Raw genomic sequence first — 23,925 nt, forward strand, 5'->3', positions numbered from 1 at the left:
AGCATTTGTTTTCTACGCAGCGGATGCTCTTCCAGTCACAACCCATTTCTGGGAAACATCCATACACACTCATTCACACTCATACACTACGGACAATTTAGCCTACACAATTCACCTGTACCGCATGCAAACTCCACACAGAAACGCCAACTGACCCAGTCGAGGCTCGAATCAGCGACGTTCTTGCTGTGAGGCGACAGCACTACCTACTGCGCCACTGCGTCGCCGATCCTCAACCTTTATGAGTTACTTTATTCTGTTAAACACAAAAGAAGATATTTTGAAGAAAGCATAGTAGGAAAAACAAATACTATGAAAGACAGAAAGTCAAACAGGTTTGGATGATGTGAAGTGAATGATGACAGAATTAACTTTTTGTGTGAACTGTCCCTTTAAACTTCGATATTTGTGCGCAAGCGCAACAATTAGAGACAATGTACTGGTTTACTTTTTATTGTATAGATATTTATTTTCAGTTAAACATGATATTCATTCTTTGACACTTGGACTGAAAATAAATATAAAGCATAATTAACAAGTATATAATAATAGTATAATTAAATATTAATACCACTTTAGAACCAAAAAAAGTTTAAAATATTAAAATATTTAAAAAAAATTCGTTAAAAAAATTGTTCATTATCAACATAGCGAAATCATTTGAACTATAATTTTATCACTGTGAAATTAATTTAATATTGAATTTATTATTTATTAGTTTTTTTATTCATTTATATTTTCAAGAAAGAAAAGTCTCTTATCTGACTGTTCCGGTTGACAGATATTGCATACTATTAACGAAACTGCAATGTGCTGACACAATCCTTCAGTTCTCGTGATGACACTGTAAGCTATTTAATTAATTTTTTTAATAAACATAAAGTTAGTACTTTTATAAAATATAAATATTAATTTTCCCAGGAAGAATTTAATTGATTTCTGAAAAACTGAATAAAACATAGCCTTTTGATTTGCATTCGCACTAATGGCAGAAAGAAGAAATGTGAGCAGGATCCCTTAGAGCCCACATGCTTACATCAACAGACAATCATTATCTCTGCACACTGAACTGAGGCGTTGGAGAAGAAGCAGCTGACAAAGAGTCAGAGTCAGAAGAATGAAGCAGATAAGCAGATAAAGCAAACATATAAACAGTTTTCTCTCCAAACAGCAGTTTTTACAGGATGGTGCCTCCAGGTTAGAGTCAAGGACAGAACAGCAAATTTTATTCATCATTACAAGAGCACCTTTTAAAAACCTTTGTACATCTATGCATTTTCCTGACAGGTTTGACATCTGACACATTTGTAAATCACCTGCTTCAATACAGGTTTATTGATATTATGTAGTCAGCCAAAACTGAGATGGCGTCATTAAGAGGTGTGAGATCACATTACTTGTATTACATGTAATAAGGTTCTTATGTTTCTGCTTAGAAATGATATTTCGTAGCATTTGGACATTTTATACTGTGATATTTAGTAGCACATGGTACAATGTTACACTGAAGTTGCGTTTTCACACATTATGGCTTTAAAAGATGGCAGTGCAGTAAAGCAGTAAGTTCTAGGTCAGTGATCTTCTACAACATATTTATCCAGTGTGGCAAAAGCAGATCCTCTGAGCTGGATGTTTTTCTAGAGCATGTGCCGTGAAAGGCAATAAAACATATGACGCAGTTAAAACTTCTTGATGCTAGGGCTGGGCGGCATGAACAATTTTTGATTTTCATGGTATGAGAACGTAACGATATCTTTCCCCATATACACCTTAAGAAAAGCTGGGATCCACACAGTCCCTTCATGTTGTCCAGGGTGTCCGTGGGGACTTAAAATGTCTTAAATTGTCTTAAATTTCAAAAGCAAAATTTTAGACCTTAAAACAGGGGTGTCCAAACAAGATCCTGGAGGGCTGGTGTCCTGCATAGTTTAGTTGCAACCCCAATTTACATACCTAAACCAGCTTTTTCTAGGTATACTAGAAACTTGCAGACAGGTGTGTTGAAGGAAGTTGGAGCTAAAATATACAGGACATCGGCCCTCCAGGACAGAGTTTGGACACCCCTGCCTTAAAAGATCTTAAATTTACTGAAATTTTGTGTTGTTGGTCTTAAATCATTTTAAAAAGGTCCTAATTTTCCACCGCCTATCGGGCAAACCAATTACCAATAATCCATCTGTAATTATCTTCCTTACAATAACATTTGTTCAAAAGTTCTCCATATATTTTAGACAGACTGTTGTGCTTACATTTAGTTTATTATTGTTTTTACTTAAATTTTGCTTGTTTTGGCACATTTAAAATATGTGGTTAAGAAATAACTCAGTTAAAATTGTTTCGATGAGGCAAGTTGAAATCTATTTTATTGGTCCAACCATGCCATTAGAAAAAAACATTAGCCGTATAAGTCTAAAATTAGCTTCATAAGGGTCTTAAAAAGTCTTAAATTGGACTTGGGGAAACCTGCAGAAACCCTGGTTGTAAATCTAGTTAACCATTTTTACAATTTTAAGTTGATAAAACATAAAACAATCAAGTTTTTCCCCCAAAAAAATCAATAATTGTGGTGTTTCAGCTCATTTTAAATAAAGTTTGAGCAAGCAGCAAAAAAAAAAGTTGAGTGAATTTTTTTTTATGAAGGTAGTTATTCCAGAAAATGTACAAAATGGCTTTTTTTGGTAATTAAGCTTAAATATTTAAGAAAAGAAAAGGACTGGATCTTATCTTGGTATTTTATTTTCGACCATGTAAGTATATTTAACAAAATATGTCTTTCGATGATCAACAAATTCCATTGTATGCCACATTTCACAGTTTTATGCCGACTGACCTTATTATTATAAACATTTCTCAAGTAACATCTTTTCGCAGATACCAAATATAGCCTACGGAACAGGAAAATAAAACTTAAATATGAAAATATATGTAGTGTAAATACTTTAAGGAAATATCAAACTGTTTTTTTTCCTTCAAAAGTACATTATATAAACAATTACTGTTCTTATATAAATACATAAATAAATTGATTCTAAGTAGGGCTGCATAATATATCGTTTCAGCATTGATATCGCAGTGTGCGCATTTACAATAGTCACATCGCAAAGATATGCAATGTTAAGTCTATATATTATAGTTGACCAGGAGCCACAGAATTGTATTTAATCACTATATTTATATAGAATTTATATGATTTTTCAACAAAAAAAAACTTCTTGCTTAGAATTTTGTCTTGTTTCTTGTACAAATATCCACATTTCTAAGCGAAAACAAGATTATTTCACTTACCCAACAGGCAGATGATTTCCTTAAAACAAGCAAAAAAAACTCTTAATTTTCACTTATTTCTTATGACGGGGGAAACGAAACAATATTTGTACTTGGTCTAAGAATTGTTTGGATATTTGGGCTAGAAACAAGACAAAACTAAATAAGAAAATATGTATTTTTGCATTGTGATTATTCAATTTCTCTACTTGAAAACTGTCAGACTTCCCAGAAAACCATCAAACAGTGCTGTTCAAACTATCTTGTGAAATTGTATTCATATCGCACTATTTATCGCAGAAAAATAAAATACAGCAATATCAGATGTTTCCAATATCATGCAGCCCTAATACTAACTAAGAAATACTTCTTGAAAACTCTCATGGTCTTTTCAGTCTACACCCACTTATTTACATTTCAGGGTATACATGGAATAAAACATTATTTTTTGGTACACATTTCATTCCGTGGTAACTGATATATACCGTCATACCACTCAGCCCCACTCATCGCCAACATTGCTGAAGCTTTTATCATGTTATATACAATTGAAGTATATTCAGATGACTATTCAGAATTATTAGCCCCCCTTTGAATTTCATTTTCTTTTTTAAATATTTTCCAAATGATGTTTAACAGAGGAAGGAAATTTTCACAGTATGTCTGATAATATGTTTTCTTCTGGAGAAAGTCTTATTTGTTTTATTTCGGCAAGAATAAAAGCAGTTTTAAATTTTTTTAAAACCCTTTTAAGGTCAAAATTATTAGCCCCTTTAAGCTATATTTTTAGTCTACAGAACAAATCATCGTTATACAATAAGTTGCCTAATGACCCTAACCTGCCTAGTTAACCTAATTAACCTAGTTAAGCCTTTAAATTTCACTTTAAGCTGTATAGAAGTGTTCAGAAAAAAATCTAGTCAAATATTATTTACTGTCATCATGGCAAAGATAAAATAAATCAGTTATTAGAAATGAGTTATTAAAACTATTATGTTTAGAAATGTGTTGAAAAAAAATCTTCTCTCCATTAAACAGAAATTAGGGAAAAAATTAATAGGGGGGCTAATAATTCAGGGGGGCTAATAATTCTGACTTCAACTGTATGTAAGTTAACATCAAATTATTGATATAAACTGCAATAAAGTGCTACTTCAATAATTATAATAACAAAAAGAACTCTTCATTATAAATGTTCAGAAAATAAATTGCAATGTTTATTAAGTATAATAGGTAACGCTTTACAATAAAATCATTAGTAAACAGTAGATAATGCATTAGCTAACATCAGAGCATTTAGTCTGTTGATACAAGGGCAGTATTGGATATCTTAGGAATAAAACCCTCTTTGTTTGGAGGAATCTCATGAAGAGTGATCGTTTTTTCTGTCACTCTTTCAATTCATCCATTAACATAACAAAATTGATAATGTGGCTAAATCTATCAATCACCCAACTAGCCTGTAATGCATTGGGATCTTTTCTGTAACATTTAATACACTTCATTGAACGTACACATAGACATCACCTACTGTATATACTATGTAACTGTTGGTTAGCTATGTGTATATAAAATAACCTTAACTGTTAAAAGCTATAGGCTACTAGTTAATCAGTTAAAATTATTAGTAACTGCTAAAATTATGGTAACTAATAACCTTAACTTTTTCTAATATTGATTGTAATCCAATAATGTTCACCTTGTAAAGCTGCTTTGAACAGTAATTATGTGAAATGCGCTATACAAATAAACTTGAATTAAATTGTGTTTGCAGGCTTTAAACCGGGGAATCGCAGCAGTTAAAGAGGATGCAGTGGAAATGTTGGCCAGCTATGGTCTGGCCTACTCCCTCATGAAGTTTTTCACCGGCCCGATGAGTGATTTCAAGAACGTTGGGCTGGTGTTTGTCAACAGCAAGCGGGACAGAACCAAAGCGGTGCTCTGTATGGTCGTTGCAGGAACCGTGGCTATCGTTTTCCACACTCTCATTGGTCAGTCCTGCCAGTTTATCATTTTCCCCCTCCACTTCTGCTCTTGCATGACTAGTTTGTACTAAATGTTCAGGGAACACTGTTTTTGTTTTGCGCTTCTTTAAACAAATGAGTCAGGATGGGTATGCTAGATGAACAGTGTTATGACTGGAGAAGGAGCTTTTCTTAACTCAAGCAGTCTTGAAGGAATAGTTCAGCCAAAACGTTCCTGCTTATTTGCTCACTGCTAGAATGACAGAGACTAACTTTCTCTGAAAAATTCAACATTTTGGAGGAAAACATTCTGGAATATTTCTCTAATTCATGCACTGTTCAAAATTAAGTCATTACAACAACAAAAATAAACAACATCCTTATTTCCTTTTGCATTTTCTTGTTCACTCAACTTTTGAAAACATCAGCTGCACTGACCTAAAATTATTTGTCAGTAATACAAAAAACATTTAGTTGGGTTACATAAGATTATTAGTTTTCTGGAGAGGTGAACTACTCTGTAACAAAACTTTTTAAGTTGAACTATGTTTGTTCTGATAATGTATTATTTCTTAGTACCAATTTTGGCAGCAATGGTGTAGTGGTTAGTGCCTCGACACATGGCACTGTGTTCACGGTGACCCGAGTTCGATTCCTGCCTCAAGGTCCTAATCTGATCCTTCTCTTCTCTCCTCTCCCCACGCTTTCCTGTCTATACTGAAAACTCTTATAAGTTGACTGAACTAAATGAATTGAGTAAACACGTTGCCTCAATTTAATTGAGTAATGTAGTCTCCCAAAACTTGCATATTTAAGTTTATTTAACTTGCCGGTTCTGTAGACTATACTTAAATTGTTCAGTTCACCAAACTTAGTACTAATATATATAATATATATGCATGTGTGTGTGTAATAATAGATTATGAAAAAAAATGTTTAAATAAATTTAAAACAAAAAATAAGTAGCCATTTATTAACATTAGGATGAATAATTATACCTGAAGCCATTTGTTTTCTGATTTAAATTAAGACTTTGCACTTAAAAGATTGCACATATAAGAATTTTACAGTCAAGACTACATTTGTGAAAATGAGCTGTTTTTTCAAATGATTAATTGATTTTGAGCTCACTACACTTGAAATCTTAAGTTTATGCATTATCATGATACATAAGTTAAATTAACTCATATTTTAAGTGATAGGACCAAAATGCAAAATTTTAAGTTATGTTCAGTCAACTTTACTTAATTGTAAAGACAACATTAGGGTTTACAGTACTCTCTACTGTCCTATCAATTAAAGGTGAAAAAAATTATATTAAAAAAGAAAGGAAATAAGGATTATGTTTTTTTTTCTCACTCAACTTCAGGTATTCCAGTTCTGCAGACAAAAGAAACGTAAAAGTTTTGTTACAGAGTAGTTCACCTCTCCAGAAAACTATTAATATTATGTAACCCAACTAAATGTTTATTTTGTATTACTGACAAATAATTTTAGGTCAGTGCAGCTGATGTTTTCAAAAGTTAAGTGAACAAGAAAAAGCAAAAGCAAATAAGGATGTTGTTTTTTTTTTTGTTACTAACTTACATTTGTTTGTGAATGAAGCTCAAGCCCAGTTATAAAGTTGAAAATGAACATTTAAGCAGCTGTAAAATAATCCACACAACCTCAGATGATAACTAAGGGTGTTCTCTAACAAATTGACTAGTCTTTTTCAGAAAAAAAGTTATCATTTTAACTACAAATGCTCGCTTCGATCTAACTTACGATTTACTGTGTGATTGAGTAAACTACATGTTATATAATAATATAAATATTGTAAATTAGAACAGTGTTTCTCAACCATGTTCCTGGGGGACCAATTGTTTTTTAATTCCAAAAGCACAGAGAACAGACTTGCGTTCTTGATGTGACCATTCTTGCCAGGTTACCTCGGAAGAACAAACTCGGGTGACTGCGAGGACACAGAACGCGCTCTCTGAAAAATTAGATGCTGCGTTCTTCCTCATGGTCACTTGACCTTCACACATTTTGAATGGAAAATTATTAATAACATTAAGCATTCATACAACAATTTATTGTTTTTCCCTTTTCGATATTTATAACATGCACAAAAACCTTACAAATATACGTTGCACAGTACAAATAAAACAGATTTTCATACAAATTTCAGCAAATAAACTCCCTTAATCTGTGTATGCCTTTAATAAGATTTTTATTTTAATGTTTACTTTCACTGTTTAATCATGAACAGTTATAAAATGCTGCACTTCACACCTCCTTTATTTAGCCGCAATGACTTCTGGGACTTCTAGAGCAAGTTTTATGCTCAAGTCTGCATCAAAGCATCCTTGATATCAAGAACTCATCCGGGAACTTTTTTATTTTACAAATGCATATTGAGAAACAGCCAGGCTGTGTCCGAAATCGCATACTTCCATACTATAGTATGCTAACATCAGTATTAGTATCAGAGTAGTATGTCCGAATTCATAGAATTCGAAAATCAGTATGTGAGAAGTACCCAGATGACTTACTACTTCTGGTGAGATTCTGAAGTGCGCATCGGATGGATGCCATGCTATCCCATGACACCTCACGAGAGAATTCATGAATGAGAGTGTAGCAACGCAACTCACTCAAATACTCTAGAATACACAAGACTTGTCACTTGTATCTTTTTGAATGGGGAAAAGTGTAAAGTTCAATATGGCGAATAAAACCGGCCTTCTAGTACAGGAGCCAATCGTCAATCGCTAAATGGTGAAAAAAGCCCGCCTTCTAGTACAGGAGCCAATCATCGATCGATATAGACTGACTATACTCCGAGGAGGGGCTTGGACCAGTCGTGAATTTCTGCTGATTTTGTGTGATTTGGACATTTAGAAATGAATCTAAAGGGACAGTTGATGCTTAATTTTATTGGTCATTTAAATTCAGTCAAATACTTGGCAAGCAATTTTGGAGAATTTGATGTTTCCTGATTCAAACAGAATGCCCGAGCATACTGCCAGAAAGGTGTATCAAAGACGGCCTCCGAGTGAAATGACTTGCCTTAAAGGGACTTTGACTCACTCGGGTAGGTCACGTGATCAAGTCGCGGATGTTCCATTCAATTCAATTCACCTTTACTTGTATAGCGCTTTTACAATGTAGAATTGTACCGCTCACATTCATACTGTATAGAACATACTTTTCTAACAGCCGAGTAGTACGTCAAAAATACAAATGCAGTACCTACTGAGTAGTAGGTGGTTTCGTATGCAGCTCCAGTATCTCTTTAACCAAAAACACCTGATTCAGATCATCAGCTCATTAGCAGAGACTGAAAGACTTGTAATGGGAACGTGGTTGAGAAACACTTAGCATTTAGAGCATTTAGTTGCTGAAACTGACAATAGGCCTATCAAAATTGTATTAGTTACAAAGACTATTGATTTGGAATTAAGATTGGAAGAAATATGAATAGATACAAATATTTGACTCAAAATATGTACATATACTAGGGCTGCACAATATTGGAAAAATCTGACATTGCAATATTTTGTTTCTCTGCGATATTAACTGCGATATTAATCAAATTTCACCAGATACCTTGAATAGCTCTATTTAGAAAGAAATCTTTACTTTAGATTGATTGTGTAAGGAAAAATAACACAATAGAGCAATGAAAAGAGTCAAAGAAACAGTGCTTTATGGTTATCCGGAGAGTCAAAACAGTATTCAGGTACAGAAATTGAATAACAAAATCTAAAATAACACTGTATAGTCTTCACTGTATTAATAATTCAGTAAAATTATTATTCTTTAAAGCTAGAAATTTACTTTGTTGCACCCAAATGCTTTAAACTCTGCAAATGATACAGTTTCACTCTGTTATGGTTATAACCTCAGCTGCTGTGTTGACAGAATGGCTTTTTTACAGGTTATTACATGCCTGTTTTGTGTACTCTCTTTGAATGGTGAGCCCTCTCTCAAACAAACCTTACCCAAACTCACAAGGTTTCATTGCCGTCTATTTTCACTCTGTGTTATTATATTGTCATTAAACAAATTGTTCAAAATACTGCACTCCTACTCAGCAGGAAATAAGTTCTGCCACCCATATTTACCAAATTACAAATGCTTAAAGTATGTGGGATGTGGTTAAAAACAGTCCAGTCATCTTAAAACCTTCTATTTTTACAGTCTAATAATAAATGTGTCAGTAGAATAAAGCATATTTTCCTGGAATACACATATTTCTCTAAGCTACATACATTTGCATTTATACAAATATCCATTCACATGCAAAGCAAGAAATCAGAGCCATTTCAGCTCTCTTCAGTGGCCATATGGCACTTTTTGCTGTGAGTGCAGGGAGAAGGAATGTTTTTATAGTCACCCGAGGGATATAAGATACAAACCACCAGCCTTTTAGAGGAGGGGATGAATTTTTAACCACTAAGCAATCACCTGCCCACCACAGTTAATGATGTGCTCTTTAAATGAAGAACTTGCAGTCTGTTAGGATAACATGTTCCCTCTCTGTCATCTTGTGTGCGGTCACAGACGTTTATTTGCTCATTTGTGCTGTCAGTGAGAAGGTAGAGCTGTCTAATCCATCTGTGGATCACGTCACAGCTCGCATTCCTGAGAAAACTTCTTGTTTTTGCATGTTATGTGTGCCAATTTTAGCAGCAACAATATATTATATTATATTATATTATATTATATTATATTATATTATATTATATTATATTATATTATATTATATTATATTATATTATATTATATTATATTATATTATATTATATTATATTATATTATATTCAAATGGTCTACATGCAAAATAAACGTTATGGATCCTATCATACACCCAGCGCAATAAGGTGTAAGGCATGTTTGGCGTGATTTATTGCTATTTTCAGACCAGCGCAACCCTAATTTTTTACATTTTGCACCATGTTGTTTAAATAGCAAATCCATTTGAGCCACTTTGTGGGCTCATGGGTTTGCCGGTCTATAAAGGAGGTGTGTTAAGGTGCATTGTTGGCACATTTCTATTTTGAAGAACTGAAATAGACCCCGCCATTGACCAACTAAAAGCTGGTGCAACGCAGAGCACCTTATGCTCCTTTACAGGTCCAAAACGCTTACACATTGCTTAATACACACAGGATGTACAGGAATTAACAAATATCTTTACATATGAAAAAAATTAAAGAGTTAAAATGTTACAAAAATTATTATTTTCTACATAAATATAAAAACCATTACCTTCATGCTTCATCTCGGGTGGCATTTTCCAGTTTATTCATGACAATTTGCATTTGTATAATGTTATTATTATTAGCAGTATTATTTATTATATGCATATTTATATTTGTTTTAATAAAAACAAGTTTAGATTTCTCCACCTGAGCCTAAGAATAGAATGTGTGTTTGGATATAACTCAGTTTTTTTACCACACTTCGTTAATATAGTTCAATTATTCATTTGCTGGAAATTAGAACTGAATTTAGAAACAGTTTTGAAACAAATCTTTGCGCTTAACCAACGAAATTAAATATGTAGGCTAATGGATGTCTTCATTGGAGTGAGTTTCCACTGTTTCCTTACGCCATGAAAGTAAAGGAGTAAAGTAAAGAGTAAAAGTAAAGTAAAGAGAAAGTAAAGAGGCCGAATTGAGGAGGCTCATTCTTTATCCTCGCGCAGCAGATGGTTTGTTTAACTGTTTTCTTGCTAGTAAAGCATTCTGTTTTTCCACTTAAAAAGTCTGTCATTTAAATAGCAAATAAGCCAGGACTCTTAAAGGGAATGGTAGATGATACTCTGATTGGTTTAATGCACGGTATACTCAAAACACACCCATAACTCATTAAGATAATAAGCACAACCCTTTTAGACCATGCACCAGGGTGCCAAGCGTATTTTTCTGTCCTTAAAATAGCAAAACTGGATTTGGACATGCCCGTAATGCTTTTGCGCCATGTGCTTTAGACTACGCACATAGATCGTTAACATAGAGCCCTATATCTTTGGTGATTTAATGGACCAGAGTCAATTATTCCTCTTTTAGTGTGGTTAAAAAAGGGGACTTGCCACAAAATATTGGCGGTTTTAGTATCAAATTAATTGACCTAAACCATTGAATGGAGCAACAAAAAAATAACCCAGCAAGATATTACAAATATTTATCGAAATATATCTCAATTAAATAACAAGAGTTTTTAAAACAAGCTAGATTGTTTTGATAACTTTTTACTGAAACTTGCAAATGCAAGCTATTTGTGCCAGTTTTAAAAGCGAATGAATCATGTTGAATGTTTACATTATTACATTATATGAAAGAATGTATATTAAATCATTGATGGTAATACATATTATTTTTGTTCTCGCTTTGTCTGTTTTAGCCTACACAAATCTGGGTTATTACATCATCAACAAACTGCATCATGTGGATGAGTCTGTGGGAAGTAAGACCCGAAAGGCGTTCCTGTATCTGGCTGCTTTTCCTTTGCTTGATGCCATGGTGAGTGTGTCATGACGTTTCAGCCCTGGAGAGATTCACTCGTAATGTCATAATGTTGGATCTGGCTTGTCTGCCTGGCACAGATGGGCAGAGAGTATGTGTGTGTGTTAGCGTGTTTGTGTGGTAAAGCCAGGCATCAGAGCCTGTTCAAATCTGGAAAACCATCAAGCTGCTTTGGATGAAAAACAGCTCACGCGGAACACACTGTGCCTCTCAATGAAGGTTAAACTGGCGGAGGTGTTTAGTTTAAAGTATTAAGTGTCTGGAGAGCGTACCCGTTTACCAGGAGTTCAGTGAATCCTATAGTGTGAAATTCAAAAGATAAATATTAAGTTAAAGTTGAGATATTTATTTACTGTTTATATAATGTTAAAATGTATAATTAAGATGCAATGCACTACAATTCAAACATTTAAGCTCATTAAAATGTTTAAAGACATTTTTATTCAGCAGGGATGCATTAATTGTTAGAAAGTAAATACACTTAAATTTCATATAATTGCTAAGAGCAATAATTAGAAAAGTTTATTGAGCAAGAAATTAGCATATTAAAACAATATACAATAACCAATATAAGTTTATGTGAACTTTTATATTGAATTGAAAAGCCTTGCCTGAATGTTTCAAATTAACTTAAACGTGGGTGAAGTGAAAAAAATTGGAACTTATTAGGTATATTTTAGCTTGTTTAACCGAGCCTGTATCTAACATACTTGAGCTCTTAGCTAACATGTTTGTATGTTGTTAGCATGTCCACATTAGCCACGTGTGAGGCCACCAAAGCATTTTTGCTAACTTTTTAGCATCGTTAACAGCAAATCATTGTGAATTAGCATGTTGCTAATGAATTAACACATAGATAGTATGTTTCTGCGATGTTGTAACAGAAGCCCAACATGTTGCTAATGTGACTTATCGTGATGTTAGTATGTTTTCAACATGTCCAACATGCTGCTGGTGTTTTTCTAGCATGTTTTACCTGCTGTTAGCTGTTAGGGCTTCCGGTGAGCTGTCTTTCCATTACAAAGTCGTCACGTTTAAGTTGTCACGATCTTCACTGCCTCTTTGATATACAGGTACAATATAAATTGGGTCTCAGATCGGATAAGAAGCACTGCATTAAATTCCATTTCCCCGCGCCATGTCTTTAAAATATGTCAGTTTCTAATATGAATTAGCATGTTGTTAGAATATTTATCACATGGCTAAAATGTTGTTGCTATGTTTTTGCTAGCATGTTTAGCTCATAGTTAGCATGTTGTTGTTTTAAACTATATTTCATGGCAAATGCAGTCGTATTTATAAAGTTTTACTGAATTTTCTCCTGACACTCACATTGAGGAATGACACAGGCAGAGTGAACAGTTGTGTATACAGTAACATAAAACCATGTGACTCATGAATATGTAACTTCAAGCAATATAATGCTGTGTAATGCGTGTAAGTACACTAATATGGCACTGTAAAAGTAAAATGCACTATAAATATATATAATATGAAACAGGGCTGTATAATATGCTACATTCCATTTCCATCTCTTTGTCCATTAAATGAATCTTTGTGCTGGATTACTGTTTCATATTGTTCAGATATATTTACAGCTGATATTGTCTCCCGACTGTGCTTTCAGGCATGGACCCATGCTGGAATTCTTCTGAAGCACAAGCACAGTCTCCTTGTGGGATGTGCCTCTATTTCTGATGTTGTTGCACAGGTAAGAGAATGATTAGTCTATCAACATTTCATTGGTTGATTTAGGAATATCCTTTTACAGTCTTTGCAATCTACAGTGCATAATATTATTCAAGTCGATGTTCTGATCATATTATCTTCCCAAGCACTTTTTACCAATTCCAAAAAAAATCTTTAGAGCTATTATTAATTTAGTATGGAATCAATAATTTATGTTTAATATTTAGGTAGAATGCAAAAAAAAAAAAACATTATAAATAGATGTGTGCAATTATTAGGTAGATTTTCTTTCACTGGTGAAATGGTCAAAGAAATTAAGTGTAACTTAAACTAAAAGGTCAACAATGCACATGTGAAAGAAGCAATACTATAGAAACTGTCAAATTGAAAGTTCATTCATTTTCTATTCGGCTTATAGTCCCTGTATTAATCTGAGGTCGCCACAGCAGAATGAACCGCCACAGCAGAATGAACCGCCAACATATCCAGCATATGTTTAACGCAGCAGATATGCCCTTCCAGCTGCAACCCATCACTGGGAAACACCCATACACTCTCATTCTCACATATACACTACGGACAATTTAAGCTTGGCCAATTCACCTGTAGCGCATGTCTTTGGACTGTGGGGGAAACCAGAGCACTCAGAGGAAATCCACGTGAACACGGGGAGAACTCCACACAGAAATGCCAACTGACCCAGCTGAGGCTTAAACCAGTGACCTTCTTGCTGTGAGGCGACAGCGCTACCCACTGCGCCACCGCGCTTCCCTAAATTAAGTTTAAACCAGGAAATGCTCACTGGGCATTACGGTAACAAAATACAGGTTGAGAAGAATAGATTTTATTAATTAAGGTGAAAAATTAGGTCTTAAACCAAGAATTAAACCATACAAGGAACACTTTAATCTCCAGTTTTCCAGAATTGAGCCTTGTGTACACCAGGTATTAAGATAAATTTTCATCAATTTGATCACATATGGACAACAAGGCTAACTACAGGTGTAGGCCATAGTTGTAGACAAGAGCTTGTTCACTTTTTTAACTGCATTGTGAGGTGGTCACAAGCACATATAGTCAGATTGCTGTCGTAGCAAGTTTTTATTTGAGTTAATATGCTGTACAAAAATTAAGTATAATTATATTTATAACAAATAATATTAAAGGCTGCACGGTGGTGCAGTGGGTAGAAGGTCGATGGGTAGAAGTTGCCGTTTCTGTGTGGAGTTTGCATGTTCTCCCTGTGTTGGTGTGGGTTTCCTCAGGGTGCTCCGGTTTCCCCCACAGTCCAAAGACATGTGGTATAGGTGAATTGAGTAAGCTAAATTGGCCGTAGTGTATGTGTGCGAATGAGTGTTTCTCAGTGAAGGGTTGTGGCTGGAAGGGCATCCACTGTGTAAAACATATGCTGGATAAGTTGGTGGTTCATTCTGCTGTGGCAACCCCAGATTAATAAAGGTACTAAGCCGAAAAGAAAATAAATGAATGAATGAATAATATTAAATCAGTAATGCCTAAAATTCAGCAGTTTATTTTGTTGAAAATTTACAGCTCTTATTGAAAATTTCCATTTGCACAAATAAGCTTTATTACTACATTTTTCATTCTATTTTTGATTAATAGCTGTTTTATTCGCTTCAAACAGCATCTCTCATGCAGCGCCTGTGAACTGGCATTTGTTTTGTAAGATACAGTTCTGTGAATGTTTTACTTTGTGTTTAAAGTCATTACTGTGTTAATAATTTTATTCTATTCAAACCAACATACATAGGCACAATTTCAGCCAACAAACTTGTTTTGCATGATCGCTCTTTGTGTGAATAAAATTTCCATTCTCTTGCATAAATATTGCAATCATGCAGCCACACAGTATAACTAATTATGATGTTTTAAAATATGAATTGAACCAATTTAAATGAACAACAGTACACATGTTAAACGTTTTAAATGGTCTAAATTCTGTGTTAGGAGCTCATCAGAAAAAAAAACATGTATTACATATTACATTTAACAAGTATTGTGTTTATTACATTACTCAATACATTAAGTATTCACAAAGTGTATTTAATTGATTTCAGTACTGTACAAATGTTGACAAAAGAGTACACAAGCTGTTTTTGTACAGTAGGACAATAGCACAAGCTTATTTTTGCAGTCTTAGAATGACAAATCAAAATCGGGCTATTCGGTACATACACCCACACACAGAAACTCCCTCATGAAGAATAAAAAAGAAAAAATTGGTCAAAAGAAATGAATTTAAACACCAGGTGTAAGCGGAAATGTGTCTCCCTTGGCTACGTGTAATTTGATAAACCAAAACACATTTTAATATCAGGTATAAACGGCTGTTGGAGTCTTTAAAAGCCAAAAGTGTAAGGATTTCAGGGTCTTTACTAAGGCAAAGAATCTTGAAACATGACCTCTCACATCACGTTTCTGTCTGAATCTGATACCTTCAACTGCTGGAGACTCCAATTGTTTAATTTTGGGAAATCTCTGCCAGTTTCTGTGCTATTGAAAACAAACATGAAACAAAAGCACAGTTCTCAGAACTAAAATTCAGCACACCTAGGCTTCAAAACTATGAAATGTAATAGTCGACTGTCACACGGGTTTTGAGAATTTTGGTTCTTCATTGTTTTCTATATTTGGATCTCAGGTGTGTGGAGTCATTTTTGTTTTCAATTTCTATTGTATTGTAAGAATTTCTTAACTTTATTTTACTTTCCAATGAGTCAAGTTTCATTTTAGGTCAAATTACCTGTAAAAGGAAACCTGCTCAATGATTGTGCAGATCTGAAAATTAGGAGTCTTTTTTTTACAATTTAATAAAAGACATGTGTAAAGGATCAAAATATATTGATCTGGTTTTAAATTGATGAAATTTTCTTGGGAAAATGGGGGAAACCATTAATATGGTTGTGTATGAATGACTGCTGAAGGTGATAATAATGGGTTATTTGTTTTTATTTGATGATTTATTCGATTTTTTTATGATTTAGTCATTGTAATCAGTTTCTCTCTCTCTCTCTCTCTCTCTCTCTCTCTCTCCTCTCTTCTCTCTCTCTCTCCTCTCTACTCTCTCTCTCTTCTCTCTCTCTTCTCTCTCTCTCTCTCTCTCTCCTCTCTCCTCTCTCGTCTCTCTCTCTCTCTCTCTCTGTAGATTGTGTTTGTGGGTATCTTGCTCCACAGTCATCTAGAGTGTGTGGAGCCCATGTTGATCCCAATCCTCTCTCTGTATATGGGCGCCTTGGTACGCTTCACAATCGTTGGTCTGGGATACTACAAGATCATTCATGACAACATCCCAGAATCCAGTGGGCCTGAGGTTGGGGTACGTCCAGTGATGCTTTTTTAGAGCTAGGTATCAATTCAGGTGTCCCGGTTAGATTCATTTAGATTTCATTCCTCAATTGCCACTCGATTTTATTCAGTGATTTATAGATTTAACACATATCTTGATTGATATTTATACAAATGATCAGTAAACTCTTTATTTTAGGTTCCTTTGTGCAATAAAACAGAGCCCACCCCTGGATAGAATAAGTAGTCATAAAATATAATATATCAGGGGGTTTTCAAGGTCAAAGTAGCCCCTGTTATATATAAGTGTATTATAAATAAATAAATTATAGTTATAATGGTAACACTTTACAATAAGGTTGTATTAGTTAATGTTAGTTTATGCACTTACTAACATGAACAAACAATGAACAATACATATATTACAGTATTTATTTATGTTTGAAAATGTTAGTTAATGAAAATAGAGTTGTTCATTGTTAGTTCATGTTAACAAGCATGAGTTCAGTTTTTAATACTGCATTGGTAAATGTTGAACTATCATTAGGTAACTAACATTAAGTAATAAAACCTTATTGTAAAGTGTGACTGTTATAATTATAATCCCAGTTATTATTAATGCCAGGCAACAAAAATACAATTGATTCAAAATAATTTTTTGAATTAAAATAATACAACAACAATAACAATACATAATGAACATAGGTTTAGGCATAATAAAGAAATCAAAGCACTAAATATAAACACAACAAAACCTCAAACTACATGATTTAAGGCATGTAAAGCAAAAACAAATGGTGGAAGTCAACAAAATCTTACATGTTAAACCAGATCCACTTCTGAGAAAACATCCCACAGGCTGCCTATCCCATTAAACACACAACACTTATAGATATACTCTTATTAACTATTAACAGTGTGAGAAACTGCACCTGCAGGATACAAATATAAAGAGGGAGAGAGACACGTGTGTAGATACAGGACATAAATTCTAAATAGATAATTCTGCATATATTAATAAAGCTAGCAAATATATTCAACCTTAAAGAGCAATACGTGTTTTTTAATTATATTTTTCTTTGATTAAAATGAATAGGATAAACAGTGGTTTAGTAAACAAACTGAAATCAGCACAGTGCCACTATTGCTCAAAAAAACTGTTAATTGAGATTAAAGTCTTTTTCAGGGAAAACAGGTAATCTAAAAACTGTGTTCCGAGTATGATTATTTTCTTTTTTCAAAAATAAATGCAGAGTATAAGTCACTATACTTGGTCACATGGAACAACTTTCACTTTTTCACTTTCACAATAAAGTGAGAAAAACAGTATGTACAGAAAATACATATATACAAAAGGTAATGGAACATTTTTTCATAGTGGTTAAAATAACATTTTAAGGGCTGATCAGGGGCGGACATAACCAATAAGCAAGGTAAGCAGCCGCTTTAGGGCCCCAGGGAATTAGGGAGCCCCAACCAATGCCAAGAATCCTATATTAATCAAATAGCTCTTTTATTCATTTTCTCTCATATGTTGTAAAATCTGTCTATAACTGTTAAGATTTTCAAGTTATTACGTCTTTTCAAATCCGGGGCCCCCATGAATAATGGTACATTCCATCAGTACTGCACATGTGCAAGTTGTGAGTGCTTCAGTCAAAGACACTACTGCCAGTGTTGCCAACTTAGCGACTTTTTAGATCCCCCTAGTGCCAAAAAATGTTTTATGTGTTACTGGATTTTTTTTAGAGACCCTCATGTGTCAGTGCTGTACCGTTCTTATCGTTACTCTTCGTAATGAGCTGCGGGCATGCCTGCCAACATTTATCTCTGAAAATGGGGGGGTGTCTAGGTGTCGGGGGTAAGGTGTCTGAATAACACAGCAAAGTAACTGTACTGTGCACCGAGTTTCGGGCAGCCGCTGCGATCGAATACTATACCAAAGTCAGTGATCCAGGGGTGTTATAGACTGTACCAAAAAGCTGAGGACTGGAGGGGATCAGAGGAGTTTTCTTGGAGAAATAACAAAACAGGAGGGTGGCGGGAGATGGGTCTGAAATACGGGAGACTCCCGGGAATAACGGGATTGTTGGCAGGTACGGCTGTGGGTGATGCTGTCAGTCTCTACCCTGCCTCAGAGCACTTAAAAGTGGCATGGTGCCACACAGCCTTCTCTCACACCTGCAGTCTTGAGAGCAGATCATTTCTCTGCATAGCAACGGCAAATGTTTTAGCACAGCGAGCGTGAGGTATTTCCCTGGTACAGTCAAACTGATCTGCTTCTTCTCTGTTTTAAATGTGATAATTTAAATGGACCGCTTATTATTGTCTTGCTGTTGCTTACAATTAAAGAGGTTTTAGTGACACCAGTCTGCCAGCAATCAGAGTAGAGGCAGATAGAGTGTTCAACAGTGAGAATTTTGAGAACATTTGGGAAAAAAAGCAGAAATACGACAAACAACGAAACACAGCTTCCTCCGCGATCCTGCTGTCTGGCCTGTCAGAGTGCTGTGAGCTTGTTAAGAGAGGGCCTGTTCAAATAACATTTCCCAGTGAAACGGCCGCTAATTCACAAACAGCAATTATTCGATTCATAAGAAAAATGGTGAAAAGATTAGTTTGATGGATTGTGAATTAAATTTGTTTAAATGTTTTTTTTTAATTATTATTGCTATACAAATCTAATCACAAAAATGGCTAATTAACTGTACAACGGCGTGCCCAAACTCGGTCCTGGAAGGTCGGTTTTCTGCTGCAAAGTTTAGTTCCAGCCCCAATCAGACACACCTGGGCTAACTAGTCAAGCTCTTACTAGGCTTTCTAGAAACATCCGTGCAGGTGGGTTGAGACAAGTGGGAGCTAAAATCTGCAGGACTCAGAGTTTGGACACCCCTGCTGTACATAGTTTGTTAACTTGTTTTTTTTTTTATTTATAAATTTATTGCTTTTAATTTTACATTAGGAAAATAAAGATTCCTTTAAATATTAAAACCGGGGTCTCAAACTGCCAGCCCTCCTCCTCCCTCCAGCCCACAACTGACGTTAAAAATATAATGAGATTCGGCCAGCCAAAACATATATTTTTGAACCTCTATTATTGTTGTGCAGTCACGTCTAGGCACTTGTGGTTTTGACCTGCCACCTAGTCGACATTTCAACTACTGCATTCAGATTAGTTTTACTTTCATTTTCTCTCAGTGTGCGGCCGAGAATAACACACATGCGTTTTATTTCTAGGGCTGATTTAAACATTAAAATATATGTCCGTAAGTGCTTTATTTTTACTAAAGCTCTATTTTTGTAAATATTCAAGGGCCGTTTGATCATCATCAGTTTTATACCACCTGTATTTTGCTGTACAAACACTTCTTCATGGCTTGCACGTTATGGTGGTGGTGTAACAAATATGATAATTTTGCTAATACTCGATTCAAACGGTCTCATTTAATAAATTTTCCTCATATGCTTATTATGATTTGCATAAAAACTATGTACATTAGTAAAATTGTGCTTCTAGTTGAATTGAACTTGTTAAAGTAAATGTGAATATGTACTTCTTTTACCCCTCTTTGTTTTAGTTTTACAAAAAAGGATATTGAGAAGAACAATTGCCCGTAACGTCACTTAAGTTGCCCAAACTGCTTTCTGCTGTTCTTAAGCTATTGGGACAATACAATTGGTTGGGACAGAAAAATAGTTATTATGCCTATTATTTGTAGTATTTTCATAGCAATTTAAACTACCCCTTCAATTATACAACAAGAAACAAAAAGCCAGAGTTTTGACTGCATATACTCTGTGGAAGAATGACTGAGTGTGTGTCTAAAGCTCGGTCATACACACAACAACCGCAGATATATTTCAGCAGCTGATGTGTGACATGATAAACGTGCTGATTTGCATTATCACTGGTGACAGGTAATGCTTGAAATATAAACGTCATGTCTGTTGGCCTAAAATGCATCAATTATGTCAGGTTTCCACTTTTTTCCTGTGCTTGAATGTCAAAACGGCCCTCCTATAAATTGTCAATCTCTGAAATGGCCCCCCAATGGCCCCCCATAAAATATGATATACTTTTTAACATGCAGTTTATTTTTCAAAAATGCTAGGACCCCATAAATCACTAAGTCCACCCCTGAGGCTGATGTAAGTTTAATTCTGACTCTTTACACGAATACTCAACAATATGGAATTTGGCAGATTCCCTTGTATTTGACCCTGTATGACCCTGTTGACCATGTATTTGACCCTTTAATTTTCAGTTAAGCCACTTTTTCTGCGTGATGCTTCGGGGATTGTGCCACAGAAAAAACACCTCACAGACATCACACTCTTTCCTGGTGTTAATCAATGTTTTCATGCAGCTATACTGCACTGCATGGATATGTTTACAGATAAACTAAATAGAAAAAACTGTATTGATTGAAATTGTTATATATCGGCCAGGCCAACCACATTTCAACTGACAAGCCCACGCAATCAGAGCCGCATCACATGCTTATTATGATTTGCATAAAAACTATGTACATTAGTAAAATTGTGCTTCTAGTTGAATTGAACTTGTTAAAGTAAATGTGAATATGTACTTCTTTTACCCCTCTTTGTTTTAGTTTTACAAAAAAGGATATTGAGAAATTGTTATATATCGGCCAGGCCAACCACATTTCAACTGACAAGCCCACGCAATCAGAGCCGCATCATATGCTTATTATGATATTGAGAAATTGTTATATATCGGCCAGGCCAACCACATTTCAACTGACAAGCCCACGCAATCAGAGCCGCATCATATGCTTATTATGACACACTTAAAAAACACAGAATTGCAGAATATAGAAGAAATCCTTTTACCGCTGGAAACTTACATCTAAACGAACATTTTTAAAAAATGTTTGTTTTTTTGCTCCACTTTACTCTCTTTACACTCCAGCTCCACTCTCTTTTCTTCCTGCTCGGCCCTCCAGTACTGTAAGCACTTTACACTGACACTGCTTCTGTGTTTTAGGGTGATGCCACTATTAAGAAGATGCTAAGCTTCTGGTGGCCACTGGCTCTCATTCTGGCTACACAACGGATTAGCAGACCCATCGTAAACCTGTTTGTGTCTCGGGACCTCAAAGGAAGCACAGCTGCTACAGAGGTTAGTGTACTCTCAGGCAAACACTCTCACACACATGCCTTTATATAGTATACACAGTTGAAGTCGGAATTATTAGCCCCCATAATTTATTAGCCCCCCAGTTTATTTTTTCCCCAATTTCTGTTTAATGGAGAGAATATTTTTTCAGCACATTTCTAAACATAATAGTTTTAATAACTCATTTCTAATAATAATATTTTTCAAGACACTTCTATACAGCTTAAAGTGACATTTAAAGGCTTCACTAGGTTAATTAGGTTAACTAGGCAGGTTAGGGTCATTAGGCAAGTTATTGTATAATAATGGTTTGTTCTGTATATTATCAAAAATATATAGCTTAAAGAGGCTAATAATATTGACCTTAAAATGTTTAAATTAAAAACTGCTTTTATTCTAACCAAAATAAAACAAATAAGACCAGAAGAAAAAATATTATCAGACATACTGTGAAAATTTTCTTGCTCTGTTAAACATAATTTGGGAAATATTTAAAAAAGAAAAAAAATTCAAAGGGGGCTAATAATTCTGACTTCAACTGTATATATATAAATATATATAGTATAGTATTATAGTATATATAGTATTTAAATTTTGGATTTTTTTGTTGAATTGAATTAAATTCAAGTTTATTTGGATACACTTTTCACAGGTATTTTAGGTCAACTACAGAAATAGAAATTCCCTATAGTGTTTAATTTGAATGATGCATGAATATTACAGTATAAACAAAAAAATATTAAAAGCATTTTCAGTCATTTATGAAATAATGTAGAATATGAATATTATTGTTATGGGGAGTCCTGGAAAAGGTGAGAGGCAGATCCACAAGCAGTGTAGTAAACATTTATTAAACAAATCAGGAACTTGGGCAAGGTAGGTTAAGGAATTCAAGGGATAACAACAACTGGCTAACAGTATTTAACATTTTACATACACAACAACAACCAACAGGAAGTGAAACAAAGAGGCTTATATACACGATTACAAGGAACAGTGAACAACCGTGGTGACAAAAGATGAGGCGTGGCACAGGTAATGAGGGAACTTGACGACACAAAAAAACTACAACAAACACATGACGAGACATGCAATAATTATACTGTAAAACAATACGAGGCTGTATGAATCTCTACACAATACTGACAGCTTTGTATTTTATTCTTTGTTGTATCGCCACTTTTGCTTGTGTACCAAAATTTAATTATATTATATTATATTATATTATATTATGTTATATTATGTTATATTATATTATGTTATGTTATGTTATGTTATGTTATGTTATGTTATGTTATGTTATATTATATTATATTATATTATATTATATTATATTATGTTATGTTATGTTATGTTATGTTATGTTATGTTATGTTATATATTATATTATATTATATTATATTATATTATATTATATTATATTATATTATATTATATTATATTATATTATATTACATTATATTCGTACATTCTTTTCTTTTTGGCTTAGTCCTTTTATTAATCTGGGGTCACCACAACGGAATGAACCGCCAACTTATCCAGCATATGTTTTACCCAGCGGATGCCCTTCCAGCCACAACCCAACACTGGGAAATACCCATACATACTTGCATTCACACACATAGACTATGGCCAATTTAGCTTATTCAATTCACCTGTACCGCATATCTTTGGAATGTGGGGGAAACCGGAGCACCTAGAGGAAACCCACGTGAACACAGGGAGAATTCCACACAGAAACGGCAACTGACCCAGCCGGGGCTCGAACCAGTGACCTTGGGGCAATCACCCACTGTGCTACCTTTATTTTATATTATATTATATTATATTATATTATATTATATTATATTATATTATATTATATTATATTATATTATATTATATTATATTATATTATATTATATTATATTATATTATATTATATTATATTATATTTAAGATAAATTTTTGGCCTTTTTTAGAAAGGACAGTATTGAGATAGGAAGCGAAGTTGGAGAGAGAGGCTGGTAGGGTAAAAGAGAAAAGGTCCTTGAGCCGGGATTCG

General features: G+C 34.3%; 1 protein-coding gene across 1 annotated transcript in view; it reads left to right on the forward strand.

Moving 5' to 3' along the window:
* ankhb (ANKH inorganic pyrophosphate transport regulator b) overlaps positions 1–23,925 on the forward strand; it is a 71,521-nt gene that overhangs the window by 32,435 nt on the left and 15,161 nt on the right. Inside the window, exons 5-9 of the mRNA XM_056465262.1 lie at positions 5,039–5,255; positions 11,625–11,743; positions 13,374–13,457; positions 16,602–16,772; positions 21,750–21,884. Coding sequence (XP_056321237.1) covers positions 5,039–5,255; positions 11,625–11,743; positions 13,374–13,457; positions 16,602–16,772; positions 21,750–21,884 — 726 coding nt within the window. The remainder of the gene's footprint in view (positions 1–5,038; positions 5,256–11,624; positions 11,744–13,373; positions 13,458–16,601; positions 16,773–21,749; positions 21,885–23,925) is intronic.

Source organism: Danio aesculapii, chromosome 2, assembly GCF_903798145.1.
Source record: "Danio aesculapii chromosome 2, fDanAes4.1, whole genome shotgun sequence".
Lineage (NCBI taxonomy): Eukaryota > Metazoa > Chordata > Actinopteri > Cypriniformes > Danionidae > Danio > Danio aesculapii.